The sequence below is a fragment of the Dipodomys merriami genome, unplaced genomic scaffold (assembly GCF_024711535.1).
Source record: "Dipodomys merriami isolate MVZ:Mamm:240054 unplaced genomic scaffold, mDipMer1.0.p SCAF_3, whole genome shotgun sequence".
NCBI lineage: Eukaryota > Metazoa > Chordata > Mammalia > Rodentia > Heteromyidae > Dipodomys > Dipodomys merriami.
The window spans coordinates 92337188-92359677 of NW_027204492.1; the positions used below are offsets into that span (position 1 = coordinate 92337188).

At 45.0% G+C, this 22490-nt stretch overlaps 1 protein-coding gene across 3 annotated transcripts; it reads left to right on the forward strand.

Moving 5' to 3' along the window:
- Positions 1 to 3815: 3815 nt before the first annotated feature.
- Positions 3816 to 7285, forward strand: LOC138839655 (melanoma-associated antigen 10-like). Of its 3 annotated transcripts, XM_070039224.1 has the most exons (3): positions 3816 to 3892; positions 5223 to 5313; positions 6225 to 7285. In XM_070039224.1, the coding sequence occupies exon 3, from the start codon at positions 6288 to 6290 to the stop codon at positions 7200 to 7202; it is 915 nt and encodes a 304-aa protein (XP_069895325.1). In that variant the 5' UTR covers positions 3816 to 3892; positions 5223 to 5313; positions 6225 to 6287; the 3' UTR covers positions 7203 to 7285. The 3 variants fall into 3 exon arrangements, with proteins under 3 accessions (XP_069895325.1, XP_069895326.1, XP_069895327.1); XM_070039225.1 differs by lacking the exon at positions 5223 to 5313 and having other exon boundaries at positions 3837 to 3892; XM_070039226.1 differs by lacking the exon at positions 3816 to 3892 and having other exon boundaries at positions 5303 to 5323.
- The last annotated feature ends 15205 nt before the right edge of the window (positions 7286 to 22490 follow it).

A 22490-nucleotide genomic window follows, 5' to 3' on the forward strand; every position in this document is an offset into this window, starting at 1 on the left:
AACCTCAGTTTCTTCAGAAAGCATAAGAATCCTTACACATGTTCTGAGCTCAAAGGAGCACTGTGCACATGTTATGTTTCCACACATTTGAAAGCCAGCATGAATTTCCATGCTTCCTTATTCCTTTCAATGGCAAGCATAGCTCCCATGTTAGCATGCTAGAACACCAAGATGGAAGCATCTCATTGTGGAGATAGCTCACACAACCAAATTTTACTTCATGGACACCTGAAATAATCTTTAGTGCCTTAACCCTTTCAAATCCTAGGCATCAGGCCAGGTACTGGAGGCTCACACCTGTAATCTTTTTTTTTTTTCTGTGGGGCCTGAACACTGGGCTTTGGTGCTGTCCGTTAGCTGGTCAGCTCAAGGCTAACGCTCTACCACTTGTACCACAGTGCCACTTCCAGCTTTTTCTGCTGATGTGCTGCTGAGGAATCGAACCCAGGGCCACAGGCATGCAAGGCAAACACTCTACCACTGAGCCACCTTCCAAGTCCAAGCCTGTAATCTTAGCTATACAGGAGGCTGAGATCTGAGGATAACTGTTCAAAGGCAGCCGAGGCAGGAAAAACCAAGAGACTCTTATCTCCAATAAAGGACTCAGAAACTGGAAGTGCTCAATTAGTAGAGCATGAGCTTTGAGCTGAAGAGATCAGGGACAGCGTCCAGGTCCAGACTTCAAGCCCCAGGACTGACCCAAAAAAATACACATCTTCTACTTTTGCTGTGCTTATTTAAATGTTTTCACAGGGAAGGTAATAGTTCAATTAGTCTTGTTTCACAAATACCTAAAAATGTGACTATATTTCTGATTTTTCCATAAGTGAACTCCTGCTCTTGAGAGCACTACAAGTATGAATCTGGTATACAATATTTTAAAGATAAATATATATTTTTTCACATGGAGATGTCCTGTATAAATGCATCATTATCAACTTAAGATACATATTTAACCATGTTCCTGTCTCTTTGCCATTAACTCTTAATAGAAATAGATAAAGGATGATCTCATGACAGCACATGTGACTTCTTCCCTGGACCCTGAAAGACACAATCGTGTTCTGAGGTACTTGAAAGGGATAGGCCTGGGCCTTATGAGAGCTTTGAGTGAACAGTGGGAGAATCCACAGCTAATCTATCTAAAAACCCATTGTATGTTCTGCACAATGGCATGGGGGTTGGGAGGGCAGGTGTCCTCAGGAAAGTTCCTCCTTCTGTACTAGGGAACCCTGAGTGTAACAATCTTCTGAAGTCTGCAGTTCAGGCCAGTAGAGAGGTCAGAACTGTCACTGGTGAAAGATAGAATCTGAGGGGGACAAAGGAAGTGATGGACCTAGATAGAGAGTCCCCAAATATTCAGTTTGTACCTGTGCACTTAGATCTGCAACAAAGAGCCATATTTTGTTCAGAGAGTGACACTGAACCCTGTAAACCTCCCCTTGTCAATCCAAAACTCTGTGATTCTCAGAGTGCGACAGAGATTCTTGAAGCGAGGGACCTCCGGTTCTCTGTGGGACTGAGGATACAGAGGATGAGTAAGAAGAAACCCCAATGGCAATGAGTGTCCCCCAAATATTCCATCTGCACTATGGTCTCAGCCATGCACCAAGGAAATCATGTCACTGAAAGCATTGTCCTAACATCCGTAGGTCTGAGAACTGGAGAGGCCCCAGCTCTAGAAGTGCTCAAGCTTTGGGCACATCTGATGATGGAGATAAGAAATCCTCTCTCCAAGATCAATAGAAAACCCACCGATTGGGAGAAGATCTTTACTAGCCATACAATGGACAAGAGTCTCATATCTAAAATATACTTGGAACTCAAAAAATTAAACCCCCCAACAACAAATCCTCAAAGAAACAACTGCCCAATAAATAAGTGGGCGAAAGACTTAAAGAGAAGCTTCTCTGAAGAAGAAAGAAGGATGGCCAATAGACACATGAAGAAATGTTCAACATCCCTAGCCATAAAAGAAATGCAAATCAAAACAACATTGAGATATCACCTCACTCCAGTTAGAACAGCAAAAATCAAGAACTCTAATAACAACAGATGCTGGAGGGGATGTGGACAGAAAGGAACCTTACTTCATTGTTGGTGGGAATGTAAACTTGTTCAACCACTTTGGAAAGCAGTATGGAGGTTCCTCAAAAGTCTTCACATAGATCTCCCATATGATCCAGCAATCCCACTTTTGGGCATTTACCCAAATGTTTACAAACAAGACCACACTAAAGCTACCAGCACAACTATGTTTATTGCAGCATTATTTACCATAGCTAAGACATGGAACCAACCCAGATGCCCCTCAGTAGATGAATGGATCAAGAAAATGTGGTATATATACACAATGGAATTCTATGCCTCCATCAGAAAGAATGACATTTCCCCATTTGTTAGGAAATGGAAAGGTTTGGAAAAAATTATATTAAGTGAAGTAAGCCAGGCCCAAAGAAGCATAGGTCCCATGGTTTCCCTTATTTGCAATATCTAGTATAGGTATGAGTCAAGCGGAAAAGGTCAGATAATGTGATGTTAGGAAAATGAACCCTTAAATATGTATTTTAATGTTTTCGTTTCTTTCATGCATGTGTTTCTAAAGCATTTATAAGATTATTTCTTTGTTGCTTTGTATGTCCCTCCCCCACAGTGTAACCCCCGCTTTCACTATATTTGATGTCAGTATAACATGTGGAGGAGATGGGGACAAACAAGTCGTTTAAGGATTCAGGTGGACCTGTTGCAACAATGAGAAGTACAAAATGTCATGTCAAAACCAGCTTTACAATGTCGGTGTGGGGGGGGAGGGGGGTATAATTGGGTGGGGGAGGGGGGTAAAATTGGGTGGGGGGAGGGGGGAGGCGGGGAAGGGAAGTGAAGGGTAAACAAAGGAGGAGGCTGCAATGCTTGGTAAGAAATGTATGCATTATCCTGCCCATGTAATTGTAGCCCCTCTGTACAGTATGTTCTCAAATAAAATAAAATAAAATAAAATAAAAAAAGAAATCCTCTCTCTGCCAGGCAGGCACCAGTGGCTCACAACTGGAATCCTATCTACTCAGGAGGCTGAGTTTTGAGGATTGGTGTTTGAAACCAGCCCAGGAAAGAAAGCTTGTGATATACTCACCTCTGCAAAAAAAAGAAAAAAGAAAAAAGCCAGGAATTGGCTGTGACTCAAGTGGTAGACTACTAGCCCTGAGCACAAAAACTAGCAGGACCAAGATAAAAAAAACCTCCTCTCCCTAGAGATTGTTTCAAACAAAATCTGGTTGAATCCAAGCTGGTATCCCCAAGCCATGCTCATTGAGGCACTAATCAGCTGAGGGCCCCTCCTCCACTAACCTCTTCTACTTTATGTTTAGTCCTTTGTGGGTTTGGAGCTCAAGCTCTTATACTTGCTAGGCAGGCACTCTATCAATTCAAATACCCCAAACGTTTTCCTCTAGCTAGCTTTCAAACCGGATCCATTTTGTTTTGCCTGGTAAGCCCTGAATCTCAAAGTTCTTGATTATACTTTCCACATATTCTTGGTGATGAGGCACATCATCACAGTCTTCATTTCATAGTTTGAGAAATGGTCTCCCAAAACTAGGAAAACACATGTGAGTGGCTGTTTGGCAGCTCAGTGTGCACTTCTTAGGAGGGATTCACTCTCTGAGAGGTTCAGGTGGGAGAGGTGTCTACAAGGTGAACAGAGGAAATCCCACTATGAAGTGCAAAGGAGTAACCTCAGTGTCAGCTGTTGCCCAACATTCCACCCCTCCCCCAGCCTCCCCTTCAGATTCCTGTGACCATGGAGACAGTTTTGAACACTAACTTGCTGAGGAGAGGCTGTTTGTCTAAGCCGCATCCAGGAGAGAGAAGTTGATCGGCAAAAGCCCTGATTCAGGTAGAAAATCATAAAATAAGTCAACAGCGTCGCTTCTTTCACACTCTCAGTCCTGAGCCCTGGGGAATATCAGGACAGTTGAGCACTCCTCCACCATGTATGCCTTTAACACTCACCGACCCAAGTAACCTTAAGTTCTCCCTCCAGATACTGTGAGAATAACGGCTTTAGTCTAGGGTCTCAGATATAAGAGGTCTTTGGATATCTGAGGGGAAGAAGAGAAAGCTTCAAACTATTTGGCAGGTCCCCAAAAAACCTATATTCACTCTTGTTCTCGGCCACACTCCTATGGGCTTCTGGTTAGGTGAGGAGTCTACCTTTTTACTCTCTCCTACTACAATGCACACTGAGAAAACCCTGGTTTGAAGACATTGGTATGCAGAAGGCAGGACTCTGTAGGGCCTATGTGGCCGGTTAACACACTCCTGGTGGACATGGGTCTGGGACATTCACTCTCACCATGCAGTGATAAAGGATATGAGAGTCTGCTGGTCAGGAACAAGATGGCTAAGGAAAGGACCTTACACTCCAGTTTTAAGGAGACACAGAAGAAGTGTCAGCCCCTGCTGTCAGTCCAGAGAGGCCCTATGCTGTCTCACTAGTGTAGTGATATTATATTTGCCTTTCAAGATCATACAATGTTAATGAATAGGTCCAGAGATAAATACTGAATATAACAGAGGGATCATCCAGAGGCTCACTGAAATCTCAAGATGGAGACTCATCAGGAACTGAGTTTGGCCTCGAAAACATATGTCCCTCTGATGTGGTGACATTTGTGAAAGCCCCAGATCATGAGAGGTGTGGGACATGTGCCTGGATTGAAGGGGAGGACTCAGGTATGAACACAGGGATATTGCAGGTCACATCAGGAGTAGACCTCCACTCCCTCATCATCCTAGGGAAGCCCAGAACAGCATGCCTAGACTCAGGGCACCTCACCTTAACCTCTTAGGCTGGTTTCCAGGAGGAGAGGAACTTGGTCTAAAGAGTATGTCCTGTGCCCAACAGAGCCCTTAGAGAAGACCAACAACTCCTTTTCAAGATGCAGGGACACTACGTCTATTGTAAGCCCAGGGTGGCTGCAGGAAGCACTGGGGGGAAGAAAGGTCATCAGTATTTTGTCAGGATGGCAGGAAAAAGTAGTCTTGGTCTGCAAGATGCATCTGGAGATCAACAGAGGGAAAAGGCCCCAACCTAGTGCAATTGACAATAAATAGTCTGAGAGACCCCACACAAAAGAAAAGCCCTGCATCCTGCCCCCTCTTTCAGACTTGGGAAATCTCTTCTGGGTGTTCACATGAAGTGTTTATATATTTCTGTCTCCCAGGAATCAAGAGGCTGGGTCCTTACACTGAAGAAGTTCAGTGAAAAGCACCTGATCAGCAAGAGGCAGTGTTCAGGAGCTATGTGGAGTTAAGGTGAGGACAGGTATAAAGCCCAACTCATACACATGGACATCACTAGCAGTCTTCCACTCCTTTACCTGTGAGGAAAGCCAGAAATCATAGGAGCATTCATTGCCCCTTACATCTTTGAGTTTTCTCAGAGAAATAAGAATTTTGGCTTTGGGATTGTGGCCTTAGTTCCTGAGAGTGAAATTCCAAACCTGACATTTAACAAGGACACTGACAAAATCCTCCAGCAATATGGACCACAATGCATGTGGTCACCTTTTATGTTTCCCCTGGTCACTTGTGATGACCTTGCCTTTTCTTTTCTTCCATTATAAGGGCATCAACCCCATTTGTGAGAGCGTGCCTCAGGCCACACATCTGCAGGGGAACTTTGGGTGCCTAGAGTGAGGTCAGTAGAGGCTGTCTATTGCAGAACATTAGGGACCTTGCAGTCTAGCTCTCTGTCACTGTCCAGTCTGGAGGCCCCATGATTTCCTTGCATGCTGGAGCCCAAGGGATAGAGAGGTCTGACTCACTACCTGCTGGACATACTCCGGGGACTAGGAGGCCAAGGTCTTGGTCTGAAGAACTGCCCTCATGTAATCCAGCAGATAATTCTCTGCTAGGGTCAGAATTTAAGATTGACATACATATGATGAAATGTCACCATATGCTCCATCTATTCACCCCCAACACAACTCCACAGCGCTCAGCACTACACACCCCACCAGCAGCACAGAGACTCAGATTCACTCAGTACCTTGGGCCTTGTTGAATTGTTCCCTCACTGTTAGGCTTCAGGCAACAGACACAAAAGGGAGGCAGGAACCTATGTGGCCCTAAAACAAAAAAGGAAAGATGAGGAGTAATTGCTAAGGGAGCTGGCAAGAGGAACATTGTCAGCTGAAACTGCTTCCCTGCTTTCTCTCCCACAGGCCTAGGAGTCATCATTGAGCTGCACTCCACCCTCTGACTAGCTATCCCCAACGACAGCCAGGATGCCTTATACTCAGAGGACCCTTCCCTCTGAGCTACAAAGAGGCCCTGTGGCCCAAAGCCAGGCCACAGGCCTGGTGGGTGAGGAGGAGGCCAGGGACTCCACTCCCACTACTCTGTTGTTCCGATTTCTAGCTGAAGTGTCAGTTACTTTCCTCCTGAGTGAGGTCATTGGGGAAGCTAATGAGGAAGATCAAGAACCCCACATTCAGGAAAGGGAAGATGTGCACCCTGACGATGATGAGATATTGCAGAATGCCCTGCAGAAAGAGGCCCTAGCATTGGTGCGATACCTGTTACGTCAGTACAATTCATGCCAGCCTGTTACTGATGTGGATATGCTGAGTCGCATCACGGGAGGTTACCGGCCTCACTTCCCTGTGATCTTAGACAAAGCTTGTATCTGTATGCAGCTACTGTTCGGTATTGACGTGAAGGAGGTGGACACTGTCTTCCACACCCACGTGCTTGTTATAGCCGCAGGTATCACCTACGATGGTGTTCTGAGCCATGTGCAGGGCATGCCCAAGACGGGTCTGCTGATAATTGTTCTGTGCATCATCTTCACGGAAGGGGGGTGTGCCACTGAGGAAGCCATCTGGCAAGTGCTGGATAAGATGGAAGTGTATCCTGACAGTGAACACGTTATTTTTGGAATACCTAGGAAGCTGCTTATGGAAGATTTTGTATATGAGCAATACCTGGAGTATCACCAGGTGCCCGGTAGCGACCCCATTGCCTATGAGTTCCGGTGGGGCCCAAGGGCTTATGCAGAAACCACACAAAGGAAAGTTCTGGAACACTGGGCCAAGTACAGCGGGATTGACCCAAGCTCCATACCTACACTGTATGAGGAAGCTTTACAGGAAGAAGAGGGAGCAAATATCAGCGATAGCACTTCTTTAATAAAAGAGTGACTCTTCCTCATTTGAACTCAGTTAGGAAATTGGTTCCACCTTAACATCCCAGTGAACCAGCGATTTACTTGGGAGTGGTTGAAATGTCAAGTGAAATAAATTACAATATAGAAAAGCTCACTGTGAATCCTTGCCTCAAACTTTTTCTCTGTGACACACACACAAATGACATATATATTGTCTTGATTTGGGTTGAGTATATGTGTATTTATACGGGAAAGTACATCTTAAAGATAAGTCCCACAACTCAATGACTGGTTTCTCCTGCAAATCATTAGTTTACCAATCTGGTCTTGGTAACATCTTTAGTGTTGTTCTTGGCTTTAGCCTTACAATGAAAATATATATCCATATGAACTCAGGAAATGGAAGGAAGAGATTTTTTGCTTTTTTGCTGGTTTTGTTGTTTTTTCCTTTTGATGTTTATCAATCTTTAGGACGGTAAAGGGATACACAAAAGGTGGGACAAACTGAACAAATGCAGCAAAGGTATTCTCACAAGACACCATGTTTTAGGTACTAGACAACTTGTGGTTGGAACAGGATTGAGAAACTGGGAGAGAATGAGGGAAGGGCTGATATTTTCTAAAAAGATGTGTACTCTTTTTCTGCCTTATACATATAACTGTAACCCCTTTGTATATCATCTTTTTAATAACAGCCTTTAAAATGTACAATGAAAATAAAATTATGCTTGGAATATGGCTTAGTGGCAGAGTGCTTTCCTAGCATGCATGAAACCTTGGTTGATACCTCAGTCCCACAGAAACAGAGAAAGCCTCAAGTGGTGCTGTGGCTCAAGGGGTACAGTGCTACCGTTGAGCAAAAGAAGCTCAGGGACCATACCCAGGCCTTGAGATCAAGACCCATGACTGGCAAAAAAAGAAAGAAGTTATGCCAGGCACCACTGGCTCATGCGTATAAGCCTTACACAGAAGGCTGAGATTTGAGGATGGAGATTTGAAGCCAGCCCCAGCAGGAAAGTCTGGAATCTCATATCTCCAATTAACCACCAAAAAGCTGAAAGTAAAGCTGCAAGTACAAAAAGCTCAGGGACCAAATTCAAGCACTGGATCAGCACACATAAAATTATTGTTATATCAATTGCAGAGAAATAGATGGAACTTGTGTAAAAGAAACCAAATTGAAAAAGGCCAATGTTGAATCTTTTCTCCTATATACAGAATCTTATCCCTCACCAATAAAATACAACAGGAGAAAAGCTAAATGCAAAATGGGGACTCTCTTGTGGGAGGTCATCTGATGGCAATGTATGGCTCAATGATAGAGTGAATGATTTTTCAGTATTATAGAAGGACAGTACATATATGGATATATCACAATAGAAAAATTAAGCCCAGTTTAAAAGAAATGTTAAAACTAAAAACAATGATAGCAATGGGGAAGCAGTTGGCAGAGACACAAGGAGCTGAACTTTGATTCAAATTCTAGGATCTGTCCTTCTAGGAGATTCTTCACAACCAGCTTTTGCCAAGTGACTTCTAATGAGGAACTTTTCCTGAATTTTTTGACAATTCAGTTTGGTTGCATGTCCTCCTGAGCTGCATATCCTCTTTTTCTTTCTTTCTTTTTTCTTTCTTTCTTTCTTTCTTTCTTTCTTTCTTTCTTTCTTTCTTTCTTTCTTTCTTTCTTTCTTTCTTTCTTTCTTTCTTTCTTTCAAGTCCTAGAGCTTGAATTCAGGGCCTAGGCATTGTCACTAAACTTCTTTTGCTCAAGGGTATCACTCTACCATTTGAGAAACAGCACCACTTCTGGATTTTGTTTGTTTGTATGGTACCCAGGAATCAAACCAGGGCTTCATGTATGCTAGGCACTACCACTTAGCCACATTCACAGCGCTGCATGTCCTCTGATATGTCCTGCAGAAGAGTGACATGAACAACATCCCCACATGGAAAGCACTGGGATCAAATACCATTAGAAATGACTGCCTCTGCCCTTCACTACAGCTCCAGCACTCACAAGCATAACTCACGTCTTGAAGTTAGCAGAGGAAGGCCGCAGACACACACTGCTGCTGCTCAAGTTGAGGGCATAGGAAGGGACTGAGATGACCTGTACAGGGCTAGGCCCTCCCTTGCTGTGAGCCTTGAGAGACACTAAGATAGAAGACCAGGCAGCTGCTTTGTGACATCTACATCAGGACTCTAAGAGAGATTAGTGGTTAAGTAGTGTGAGCCCTGCCTCAGCTGAGCAGATAGGTGCCTATCATATAGGAAGTAAAGAGGCACTAAGCTCAAGGACCAGTACTGATGGCGTTCAACCTCATTCCTACTTTTAGACTCATGAATATCCTGCAACTGGTCCTTGCTTATCCAAGGAACTCAAGCAAACATGAATCCCACATCACCTTCTCCAGGAGTAGTGGCTGAGGGAGTTATGGAGGTTCCCATCTGATCACATACCTAGGTGAAAACAGAGTTTCAAATAGATTGCATGAAGTCTGTCCATAGGGGACAATCTGTCTTTTGTATTTTGATCAGTGGTGGGGCTTGAACTCTGGGGTTGGATGCTGTTCCTGAGCTCTTCAGCTCAAAGTGCTCTACCATTTGAGCCACAGCGCCAGTTCTGATTTTCCTGGAGGTTAATTGGAGATAAGAGTCTCACAGGGGCTGGGAAGTTGGCTCAGTGGTAGAGTGCTTGCCTTGCATGCATGAGACCCTGGGTTCGAGTCCTCAGCACTACATAAGCAAAAAAAAAGCCAGAAGTAGTGCTGTGGCTCAAGTAGTAGGGCACTAGCCTTGAGCTGAAGAGCTGAGGGACAGCACCCAGACCCAGAGTTCAGCCCCCACAACTGGCAAAAAAAAAAAAAGAGTCTTACACACTTTCCTGCCTGGGCTGGCTTTGAACTGTGTTCCTCAGATCTCAGCCTTCTGAGTAGCTGTGATAACAGGCATGAGGCCCAGGTGCCTGGCACTGTCCATTTTCATACCTGGCTTCCACATGGCTTTTTCTCTTCAAAGACCCTAGACCAAGCCTCTTGTTCTCAGGTTGTCTTGAGGCCAAAAGAAGACATGGTTAGGGCAGAAAGGTGCTGCATTCCCTCGATGATCCCTGGTGTAAAACTGAGCACCAGAGTGCAGCTGAAATAATTGAAAACCATCCATCTGCATTCCACAGCTCCTCTGCTCACACTCTAGAATCTTCTCAAGTATATGCCGCAGAGAGATCAGTCATTCCACTTCAAGAACCTCAGACCACAGATGTGACCCCAAAGATCCCCTGGGCAAGTCCAACCCCATTCTTGGTGTAAGCCCTCAGAGAGTTAATGTCGGGGACCAGGCAGCTGATTTCTGACTTATGCAGGTGGGTTTGGTAGAAAGAGCCCTGCCTCAACAGAAGATCAGGCCAACGTCCCATAAAGAGTCCAGGTGAGCAAGATTGAGGCTCCCAGCACCGAGTACAGATAAGGCCCAACCTTGTCATTACTTTCAGCATGACTCTCATTCTTCATGCTATCTACAAACCAAGGGAGAATTGTGCAGGTCCTGATAAGATATACTCATGTCTAGAGTCAAGGCAAACACTCAGAAAGAAATAGACAAGGATATTACACTTTCAGATTATTAGAGGACATTTCCATGCTCCCATCAGCCATGGAATCTAAAGGACAAAATAGCCCAATTCAAGACACATTCACTTCTGCAACTAGAATTTCTGCCAAAGAGTATGGGGTCATGATCAAATCAGTATGGCTCCTCTACAGTAGAATCCTTTGTGAGGATCAAAGGTATCCCCAATGCTCTAAAGAATAAAGAAAATTGACAGAAAGAAACCACCTTTGGGATCAGAGGTATGGCTCATTTGGTAGAGTGCCAGCCAATGCATGAATGTTTCCAGTACCAAGTTTGAGTCCTGGTTTGAGATCTAAAGAAAAGAGTATCCCCAATGTATGATCTGGAAATATGCTACTCCTACCAATCCAGGGTTGTTCCAGGCAGTATTTGTGGGGAAAGAGCATCTCTGACTTCGTCATTGGGGTTGGGATGAGTGTCACAGAGTTGATGGCATTTGCTTCTTAGATGAATCATCAGATCAACAGAGGAAAAGCATCCAGGCCTCTTGAAGTGTAACTATGTATAGTTGAGAATGTTGAGAAACTTGAAAACGTTGGGAAAAAGGGCCCTTGCCGGGGGGGAACCTGCTTGAGTGTCCACATAAACATCATCTTTCTATCTCCTAGTTGTCAGAAAGGTTACTCAAATAGCCCACCTGCAACTTTGTTTTCAGCACTTTATTTGGAGAGAAAGCGAGATAGAGGCAGAGACACAGAGACAGAGAACCCATGCAGTGAGATCTGTGTTCTGAATAATAGAGAATACAAGTCTGCCAGTGCTAGAGGTGAGACCATGGAGTTGGAGAGAGTGAAGTCTTCCTCATGAAGAGGTTCTCCAAGCATGCAGCTACCTCCCAATTATCAGACCTGTCACAGGAACATTTTGTCAGGTGAACACCTCCATACCCCAACCTCTTCCTTCAGCATCAGTGGATTCTGGGAGTAAGAGACTTGCTTTGAGGTGAGAAGACTGATTCTTGCAGTGGGATGGAAACAGACTCTATTTGGAATCAATGACAAGATCTTAAAGAGAATGGAATCTCCCAAATCTGATTATTCCTTTGGTGTTTACCTTAGCTAGCCACATATTAGTACCTGGTGTGCATTTCCTTTTGTTTGTCCTTAGGCCAAAAAGAAGACAGGATTTGGGCTGGGAAAGTGGCTCAGTGGTAGAGCGCTTGCCTTGCATGCATGAGGCCCTGGGTTCAATTCCTCAGCACCACATAAACAAAAAGAAAAAATCCCGAAGTGGCGCTGTGGCTCAAGTGGTAGAGCACAAGCCTTGAGCTGAAGAGCTGAGGGACAGTGCTCAGGCTCAGAGTTCAGGCCCCACGACCGGACCTCCCCCCACCCCCCCACTTCCCCCCACCCCCCCATCTCCCCCCACCCCCCCACCTCCCCAACCCCCAAAAAAAGACAGGATTTTTTTTTGGTCGGTCGTGGGGCTTGAACTCTGGCCCTGGCTGCTGTCCCTCAGCTCTTCAGCTCAAGGTGAGTCCTCTACCACTGGAGCCACAGTGCCACTTCCGGTTTTCTGGTAGTTTCTTGGAGATAAATGTCTCATGGACATTCCTGCCTGGGCTGCCTTTGAATCCCGACCCTCAGATCTCAGCCTCCTGAGGAGCTAGGATTACAGGTATGAGCCACAGGCGCCTGGCAGAAGACAGGATTTTTTTTGTTATTTTTGTTGTTGTTGTTGTTTTGGGGGGGGTATGGTCGTGGGGCCTGAACTCTGGGCCTGGGCGCTGTCCCTCAGCTCTTTAGCTCAAGGCTAGCGCTCTACCACTTGAGGCCACAGTGCCACTTCCGGCTTTTTTCTTTTTGCTTATGTGGTGCTGAGGAATCGAACCCAGGGCCTCAAGCATGCAAGGCAAGCGCTCTACCACTGAGCCACCTTCCCAGCCCCAGAAGACAGGATTTTTATTGCAGGAGCCACAGCCTGGATCTTTAGGAAAAGGGACCTTCGATTTCAAGGAAAAGAACACACTGGGCACTGGTGGGTCACACCTGCAATCCTAGCTGATTATTCTATATGGAAGTTGGAAGCCAGGCTGGGCAGAGAAGTCTGAGACTTTTCTCCAGTTAACTACCAAAATGCCAGAATTGGAGCTATGGATCAAGTGGTAGAGCTCTAGCCTTGAGCAAAACTTCTGAAGGACAGTACCCAGGTTCTGAGTTCCAGCCCCACAACCTGTAGGAAAAACAAGCAAAGCAAACAACTATACTCCACAGACCACAGAAGCCTGTCCTAGTGTATTTCCAGGGAAGCCCCATGTCATGTGACCAGAGGTGTGATGCCTGGCTTAGGCTCTGGGTCTGACAGGGCTTCAGGTTTGGGTAGAGGAAACTGCTTTTGAATGTAGCAGAGGTGTCAGGTACCTTGGAATTCAGGTGAGTACTGAGGGAGACTGAGATGAAGCTGAGGAAGCTCAGGAGTCTTTTAGAGACTCATGCAGGTGACTAGGCAGCTGCTTCTGACTAATGCCTCATAGTGTGAGAGGGAGGGGTGTGGTGGAAAGAGCACTACCTCAGCAGAGGGATGGGGCCCAGGTCTAGAGGGAGTCAGGTGAAATATGGGGCAACACTGAGGGGTCCAGCACCCAGTACAAATGGAGCTCAGCATTTCCTCTGCTTTTCACATGGAGTCCCATTCCTTACTTAACTGTGAAATCTGGGGGAGGAGATTCAGTCCTGAGAGGGACAAGGCTGTGCCTAGAGCAAAGGATAGGACTCAGGGAAGAATGAGAGACAGAGGACGCCTCCACCTTCCAGCACAGTGACCTCATTCAAGTCATCTGTGTGTGTGCCTGTCTGCTCGTCCCTGTGTGTGTGTGTGTGTGTGTTCAAGTACTGGGGGTTGAACTCATGGCCTCGGTGCTGTCCTTGAGCTTTTTAATTATTTCTTTATTGTTTGCTCAAGGATAGCATTCTTTCACTTGAGCCTCAACTCTACTTCTGGCTTTTAGATATGAGTTACACAGACTTTCATGTCTGTTCTGGCTTTAAACCCTGATCCTCATATCTTAGCCTCCTGAATGGTTAGGATTACAGGCTCAGGCACTGTGCCGTACTGTGTATGCCTTCAGTGCTGTATTTGTGAGATTATGCATATTTATTCTCATTGCTAGATGGTGCGCATCGGTTGCATAAATACCTTGGCATATTTTCGTATTCATATTTTACAGAATCCCACTCTATGCATGATTGTAGTACAATGTATTCATTCATTCTCCTATAGTGGGAAGCTCCAACTATAATTTGTAAAATAATATTGTGGATCTACCCAGGGTGTCACACATGCTAAGCAAATCCTATATCACTAAAACCTCAGCCATCATTTCTCTTCTTAGTGAGATCATTAACATTTAGATCATTTTTTACCTTGTTTTTGCATATCTCAGACTTTTCTTTTGTCAGTTGTGGAGCTTGAACTTAGGGCCTGGGCATTGTCCCTAAGCTCTTTTGCTCAAGGGTAGCTAGCACTCTACTAGTTGAGCCACAGCTTGACTTCCAGTTTTCTGGTGGTTAATTGGAGCTAAGGGTCTCACAGACTTTCCTGCCTGGGCTGGGTTTGAACTGTGATCCTCAGATCTCCTCCCCTGAGTAGCTAGGATTACAGGCTTATCACTGGCACCTGGACCCACTCCAATATTCTTTATGAACTTTGTTATCACTGAAGAAATATAAACTTTAATACAGTTCAAACTAAGCCAAGAAAATATTCAAAAGTTTAGCTTTTACTATAAACCTTGATCTTATACTAAAATCTTACCTAGCATCTCTTCTCACATGTTTTCTCCATGTATAATTTTATTTGTAACAGAATAAAAAAAAAGAGACTAACAAGCCAGGTACTAATTACTCATGCCTGTAATCCTAACTACTAAAGCAGTTGAGATCTGAGGACTGCAGTTTGAAGCCAGAGGAAAGCCTGAGATTCTTATCTCCAATCAACCAGCAGAAAACGGGAAGTGGTGCTGTAGCTCTAAGTGGTAGAGTGCTAGCCTTGAGCAAAAAGAACTCAGGACTGCACATAGGCCCTGAGTTCAAGCCCCACAATCAGATTTTTAAAAAAAACCCACACACAAAAAAAATACCCAGAAGCCAAAAGTGGAGCTGTAGCTCAAGTGGTAGAGTGCTAGTCTTGAGCAAAAGAACTTCAGGGACAGTGTCCACACCCTGAGTTCAAGCCCGAGGACCAGCAAAAACAAAACAAAACACCAGACTAACAATTGAATTACATAAGTCATTCTCATCCTAGAAATGACCCACTTTTAGTCTATTGAAAGTACATTAGGGTATTCTTTCTGCCCAACTGATAATAATAAACTTTCCTTTAACTGTCTAGTGTTTTCTATTTCCTTTTCCTGAACTTTACTATCCCTTCTCACTTTCCCTGAATTTTTCTTTCACTGAACATAAGGACTAAGATAGATAGGCAGATATCTGTGCTTTCCCTTACTTTCCTTTAAATGTGTGTGTGTGAGTGTGTGTGTGTGTGTGTGAGTGTGTGTGTGTGTGTGTGTGTGTGTGTGTGTGTGTGTGTGTGTGTGTATGATAGAAGGGGGGCAGAGAGGGGGGGAGCAGGGAGAGGGAGAGGGAGAGCCAGTCCTGGAGCTTAAACTCAGGGCCAGGGCACTGTCCCTTATATTTTTGTTCAAGGCTGCATTCTACCACGTGGCCCAAAACTCTATTTCATCTTTTTGGTGATTAATTGAAAATAAGAGTCTCATGGACTTTCCTGCACAGGCTAGCTTGAAACCATGATCCTCAGATCTCAGCCTCCCAAGTAGCTAGAATTATAGGCAGGAGATATCTAGGTCCAGCTCCCTTCTTTATTGTGGAAGTTACTTGGAGCCATCACTTACTTTGAATCATCTTCCCCACCTCTGTCTTGGTTAAGGACTTTCCTGGTGGCTCTGTTCTGCAAATGCTTTTCTACTGCTTGGACTGTTTCTTCTCCTCACCCAACACTCTAGCTACTAGGCTAGGCAGGACTTGCTTTAGGTTTCATCCAGATGCTGTGTCTGCCTTCCCATAGGATTACTAAGTGCCAGGTGCTTCCTTCTCCTTCTGGTTGTTCACTTGAGCCTTCACCAAGTTATTACCCTATCAGATGCTATTTGGGTTGATTGACTCTGACCTGGTATTCTATAAGACTGAGTTTGTGTGTCTTTACTATTGCCCTTACATCAAACAAAAGGATCTAGGGATGATGTTATCTCTCAACCATCTGTCTGTCTATCTATCTATCTATCTATCTATCTATCTATCTATCTATCTATCTATCTATTATCTATCCCAGAAAGCAGACTCCAATAGAGTACTCTGTGGCTGCTAAGACTGAATATTTAAATCCTGATGAATTCAGTTTGTTACTCTTCCCCATGCAAGAAGAGTGAGTACCTAGAGGCATTCCAGAATACAATCTTAGCTGGGTGCCACTGGCTCATGAGTAATTCTAGCCACTCAGAAGGCAGAGATCTGAGGATCAAGGTTCAAAGCCAGCCCAGACAGGAAAGTCCATGAGATCCCCAATTAGCCACCAAAAGCAGGAAGTAAATCTGTTGCTTAAATTGTAGAATGCTGGCTTTGAGAAAAAAAAAAAAAAAACCTCCTTGCCCAGGCCCTAAATTCAAGCTCCAGGACTAGCAAGCACACATGTGCATACATCCAAAAAAAAAAAAAGATGACTACATTCGTTTTCCAGAAAAACTCAGCCAATACAGTTCTGCCCATATCAATACCATGTCCTTGCTTGTATTCATCTGTAGGGATCTTCCTCTACTGCTGTATTCACTGCTGTATCTCACTAGTCTCAACCTTTTACTCTGGTCTTTCTGCAGCATGGCTCCTCCTTAAACACAACTATTTTTTAGAATTTACTTTGTTATTATAGAGGTATTATACAAAGGAGTTACATTTACACTTGAGCCACAGCACCACTTCCAGTTTTCTGGTGGTTTATTGAAGAGAAAAGTGTCATGGACTTTCTTGCCCAGTCTGGCTTTGAACCACAATCCTCAGATCTCAGCCTCCTGAGTAGCTAGGATTACAGGCGTGAGCCAAGGGCACCCAGAAAAAGACACATTTTCTAAAGTCTTTTGTTTCTTTATCTTTGGAGTTTGTTTCAGTATACCTATTGTTTTATATAAATATGAAGAGACACTTAGAGATTGCACTTTTGTGATTCTCTCCTAAGACGGTTCTCTTCTGGTCTCACTGCATGTACCTAGAACCCTGTGTAATTTATCATATCCCAGTGCATTTTAGATCTAATTTCTGCATATCAGAGAAAATATGTACTGTTTGTCTCTCTGATATTAGCTTACCTTACTTAACATGATTTGTTCTAGTTCCATCCATTTCCCTGCAAATAACATTTTTTTTATTCTTTCTAATAGCTATGTAAAATTCCATTGTATATAGGTACTACATTTTTTTGGATCCACTCATCTATTGTGGGGCATCTGGGTTGTTTCCATATCTTGGCTATTAAACATAACTCATTTTTTTCCAGGCCTAGGACTTGAACTCAAGGCCTGGGCACTGTCCTTAAGCTCTTCAGCTCAAGCCTGGAGTTCTACCACTTGAGCCATAGTTCCACTTCTGGCTTTTTCTGCCTATGTGGTACTTGCCTGCAAAGCAAGCACTCTACCACTGAGCCACCTTCCCAACCCCTAAACACAACTCTTTTTTTTTTTAATTTAATTTTATTTTATTTGAGAACATACTGTACAGAGGGGCTACAATTACATGGGCAGGATAATGCATACATTTCTTACCAAGCATTGCAGCCTCCTCCTTTGTTTACCCTAAACACAACTCTTGATGGAGCTATAGCTCCAAAATAATAAGGGGCAGACATAGCATGTGGTCGATAATGTGTCCTATCCTGATGTTTCTGTTCCCGTAGTGCCTCTGGTTCCTGCTCAAATGCTACTTCTTTTCTGGTGCCAGTCCTGGAGCTTGAACTCAGGGCATAGGCACTGTTCCTGAGAGTTTTGCTCAAGGCTATCACTTTACAGCTTGAGCCACACTTCCACTTTTGTCTTGTTGGTTAATTGGAAATGAGAATCTCACAGACTTTTTTTTTTGGTTGGTTGTGGGGCTTTAACTCTGGGCCTGGGTGCTGTCCCTCAGTTCTTCAGCTCAAGGCTAGCGCCCTACCACTTGAGCCACAGCACCACTTCTGGTTTTCTGGTAGTTAATTGGAGATAAGAGTCCCACAGACTGTCCTTCCTAGTCTGGCTTTGAACTGCCATCCTCAGATCTCAGCCTCCTGAGCAGCTAAGATTACAAGTGTGGACCACTGGGGCTTGGCTCACGGACATTCTTACCTGGGCTGGCTTCAAACTACAATCCTCACATCTTTTTTTTTTTTTTTTTTGTCTATGCCTAGGGCTTGAACTCAGGACCTAGGCACTCTCCTTGAGCAAAAGAGCTCAGGGCTAGCACTCTACCACTTTAAGTCATAGTGCCACTTCTAGCTTTTTCTGAGTAGTTTATTGCAGACAAACTGAAGGTTAATTGGAGATAAGAGTCTCCAGGACTTTCCTGCCAAGGCTGGCTTTGAACCTTGATCCTCGCCTGAGCAGCTAGGATTACAGATGAAAGCCACCACTACCCAGCTTTTCTTTCACTTTTTTTTTTTTTTTTTTTTTTTGGAAATGCAAGGGTTGAACTCAGGGTCTGGGCACTGTCCCTGAGCCTTTCTGTGCTTAAGGCTAGCACTCTACCATTTTAGCCACAGTGCCACTTCTGGCTTTTTCTGTTTATGTGGTACTGAGGAACCAAATCCAAGGCTTCGTGCATGCTAGGCAAGCACTTTACCACTAAGCCACATTCCCAGCCTTTCTTTCACTTTTAAAGAAACTTGCCCTCATTTGGATTTTCAATTTCTAGGTTTATTTGTAGTTTGTTTCAGAAAAAATAACCTACTGCTTATGTATTATTGAGACTTGAACTCAGGACCTAGGTGCTATCTCTGAGTTTTTCTACTCAATTCTAGCACTCACCACTTGAGCCACAGCTCCACTTCGGGATTTTTCTTTTTCTTTTTTTTTTTTTTTGGGGGGGGGGGTCCAGTCGTGGGGCCTGAACTCTGGGCCTGGGCGCTGTCCCTCAGCTCTTCAGCTCAAGGCTAGCGCTCTACCACTTGAGCCACAGCGCCACTTCCGGCTTTTTTCTTTTTTGCTTATGTGGTGCTGAGGAATCGAACCCAGGGCCTCTGGCATGCAAGGCAAGCGCTCTACCACTGAGCCACCTTCCCAGCCCTACTTCAGGATTTTTCATGGTTTATTGAAGATAAGAGTCTCATAGAGGGCTGGGAAGGTGGCTCAGTGGTAGAGCGCTTGCCTTGCATGCCTGAGGCCCTGGGTTCGATTCCTCAGCACCACATAAGCAAAAAAGAAAAAAGCCGGAAGTGGCGCTGTGGCTCAAGTGGTAGAGCGCTAGCCTTGAGCTGAAGAGCTGAGGGACAGCGCCCAGGCCCAGAGTTCAGGCCCCACGACCGGAACCCCCGCCCCCCCCGCAAAAAAAAGAGTCTCATAGACTTTCTTGTCCAGTCTGGCTTTGAACCATGATCCTCAGATCTCAGCTTTCTGAGTAGATATGAGTCACTGCCTCCAGCTTAAATGCTGCTCTCAAATTCCTTAGCTCAAGCCTCCCTAATGCTGGGATTATAAGAGTGAGCCACTCCACTCAGATCCAAATATTGAAGCTTAGACTGAGTTGCACACCACTGGCTCATACCTGTAATCTGAACTACCCAGGAAGCTGACATCTGAGGATTGCAGTTGGAAGTCAGCACAAGCAGGAAAGTCCTTGAGACATTCTTATCTCCAATTAACCCTTAGCTTATCTGAAATAAACTACTCAGTAAAAGCCAGAAGTGACGCTGTGGCTCAAGTGGTAGTGTGCTAGCTTGGAGCACAAAGAAGCTCAGGGACAGTGCCCAGGCCCAGAGTTCAAGCCCCAGGACTGGCAAACAATTAAAAATTTAAAATTTCAAAAACTTAGGCTGGGAAGGTGGCTCAGTGGTAGAGTGCCTGCCTTGCATGCATGAGGCCCTGGGTTCGATTCCTCAGCACCACATAAACAGAAAAAGCCAGAAGTGGCACTGTGGCTCAAGTGGTAGAGCTGAAGAACTGAGGGACAGCACCCAGGCCCAGAGTTCAGGCCCCATGACTGACAAAAAAACAAAAACAAACAAAAAAACAGACTGCTGAGGCCAGGGCATTGACAGCAGGGCTATGAGGTCTGGACTGAACTTTGTCCCAACCATCTTCAACTCTGACTGTTAGGAAAATGGAGGAGAATGGAAAAGGAATAGACTGGACTTGATTCTCAACAGGCTACGACTGTTTCTTTCTTGCCAGCGAGGGACACAGACCTTCTCACAGGTTTGGATGCTGGGCAAAGGACTGGATTTGGGGGTGGGCTTATATGGGTCTCCACAAAGAAGCAGATGATAAAAATAGGCTACCGTCCTTGGCTGGGCCCAGAATAGAATGTTTTCAACTAAGCCACGGTCAGAGTGACCTGCCTGCAGACAAGCACATGAGCACACACCTGGTGTTTTGCTTGACCTGGGGGAATAAGGCGGGAGTCAATCCTTCACTGACTTCTGCTCCATTTCAGCAACTGGCAACTTCTCTACATCTGTATGACATTTCTGATCACACTCCTGGCCCAAATCCCATGGTTCAGAGGATTCTAGAAAGCTCTCTTGACTAAGAAGCTGATATTACTCATCAAAGCAAAATAGAACAAATTTTTATTGAGCCTTCCCCCAACCCTGTACCATAGTACTTGGGTTTGAACTCAGAGTTTTGTGCTTGTTAGGCAGCCTTCACCTGTTTTGGTGCCAGTCCTGGGGCTTGAACTCAGGGCCTGGGTACTGTCCCTGGGCTTTTTTGTTCAAGGCTAGCATTCTAGCACTTTGAGCTACAGTACCACTTCTGGCTTTCGTGTGGTTAACTGGAGGTAAGAATGTCTTGGGGCTGGGAAGGTGGCTCAGGGGTAGAGCACTTGCCTTGCATGCCTGAGGTCCTGGGTTCGATTCCTCAGCCCAACATAAGCAAAAAGAAAAAAGCCAGAAGTGGCGCTGTGGCTCAAGTGGTAGAGTGCTAGTCTTGAGCTAAAGAGCTGAGGGACAGCGCCCAGGCCCAGAGTTCAGGCCCCACGACTGGACCCCCCCCCCCAAAAAAAGGAATGTCTCAAGAACTTTCCTGCCCAGGCTAGCTTTGAACCTCAATCCTCAGGTCTCAGCCTCCTTAATAGATAGAATCACAGGTGTGAGTTATAGCTGTCAAGCTCCTACATCCTTGTGGGGTTTTTGTTTGTTTTGTCAGTCATGGGGCTTGAACTCTGGGCCTGGGCACTGTCCCTGAGCTCTTCAACTCAAGCCTAGTACTCTACCACTTGATCCACAGCACCACTTCCAGTTTTCCAGTAGTTAATTGGAGATAAGAGTCTCACAGGCTTTCCGGCCAGGATGGCTTTGAACCACGATCCTCAGATCTCAGCCTCCTGAGTAGCTAGGATTACAGGTGTGAGTCACCCATGCCCGGCCCTACATCCCTTTTCTTTCTAGCTATTTTTGAAGTAGAGTCTTGGGGTGTGTGTGTGTGTGTGTGTGTGTGTGTGTGTGTGTGTGTGTGTGTGTGTGTGTGTGTGTGTGTGTGTGTGTGTGTGTGTGTGTGTGTGTGTGTGTGTGTGTGTGTGTGTGTGTGTGTGCGTGCGTGCGTGTGCGTGTGCATGCAGTCCTAGGGCTTTGAAATCAGGGCCTCGGTGCTGTACTTGAGCTCAAGGCTGGCACTCTACTACACTAGAGCCACAGCTCCATTTCTGGCTTTTTGGGTGCTTAACTGGAGATGAGTCTCATGGTTGATATGTGCTTTGAGCATGATTTCATCTCCCATACCAAGATTTTTCCCTAGTAAATGTTGCCATTCCCTCAAAAATAAAAATAAAAAAATCTCAGACTTTTCAGTTGGGCTGGCTTGGCTTTGAACCACAATCCTCTTATCTCGGCCTCTTTAGGAGCTTGGGTTATAGGCAGGAACCACCAGCATCAGGACAGAACTTTTTTGTTTATCTGGTTTTGGTACAAGACCGGTACACTGACACTTGCTTTCTACTCATTGGGTGGCATTCTATCACTTGAGCCATGAGGGACATATGAAGCAACAAAGAAACATCTTATAAATATGTTAGAAACAATAGCAAGAAAGAAAAAACATTTGAGTCCTTATCTTGGGGTTCATTTCACTTAACATCAACTTATCTGACCTTTTCTGCTTGTCTCAGACATACACTAGTTATTGCAAATAAGGGAAACCATGGGGCCTATGTTTCTTTGGGCCTGGCTTACTTCACTTATCTCCAATTAACCACTCAAAAACCAGAAGTGGTGCTGTGGCTCAAGTGGTAGAGTGCTAGACCTGAGCACAAAGAGGCTCAAGGACAGCGCCCAGTCCCTGAGTTCAAGCTCCACAACTGAAGAAAAAAAAAAAAAGAGCGGGGCTGAGGCCCAAAGGTTTTTTTAAAAACAAAATAGCCCTATGCTGGGGGCTCATGCCTGTAATCCTAGCTACTCCTGAGACTGAGCTCTTAGGTTGCCAGTTCAAAGCCAGCCTGAGCAGGAAAAATCTTTGATCTCCAATTAACCAGTAAGACAGCCAGAAGTGACCTGTGGCTCAGTGGTA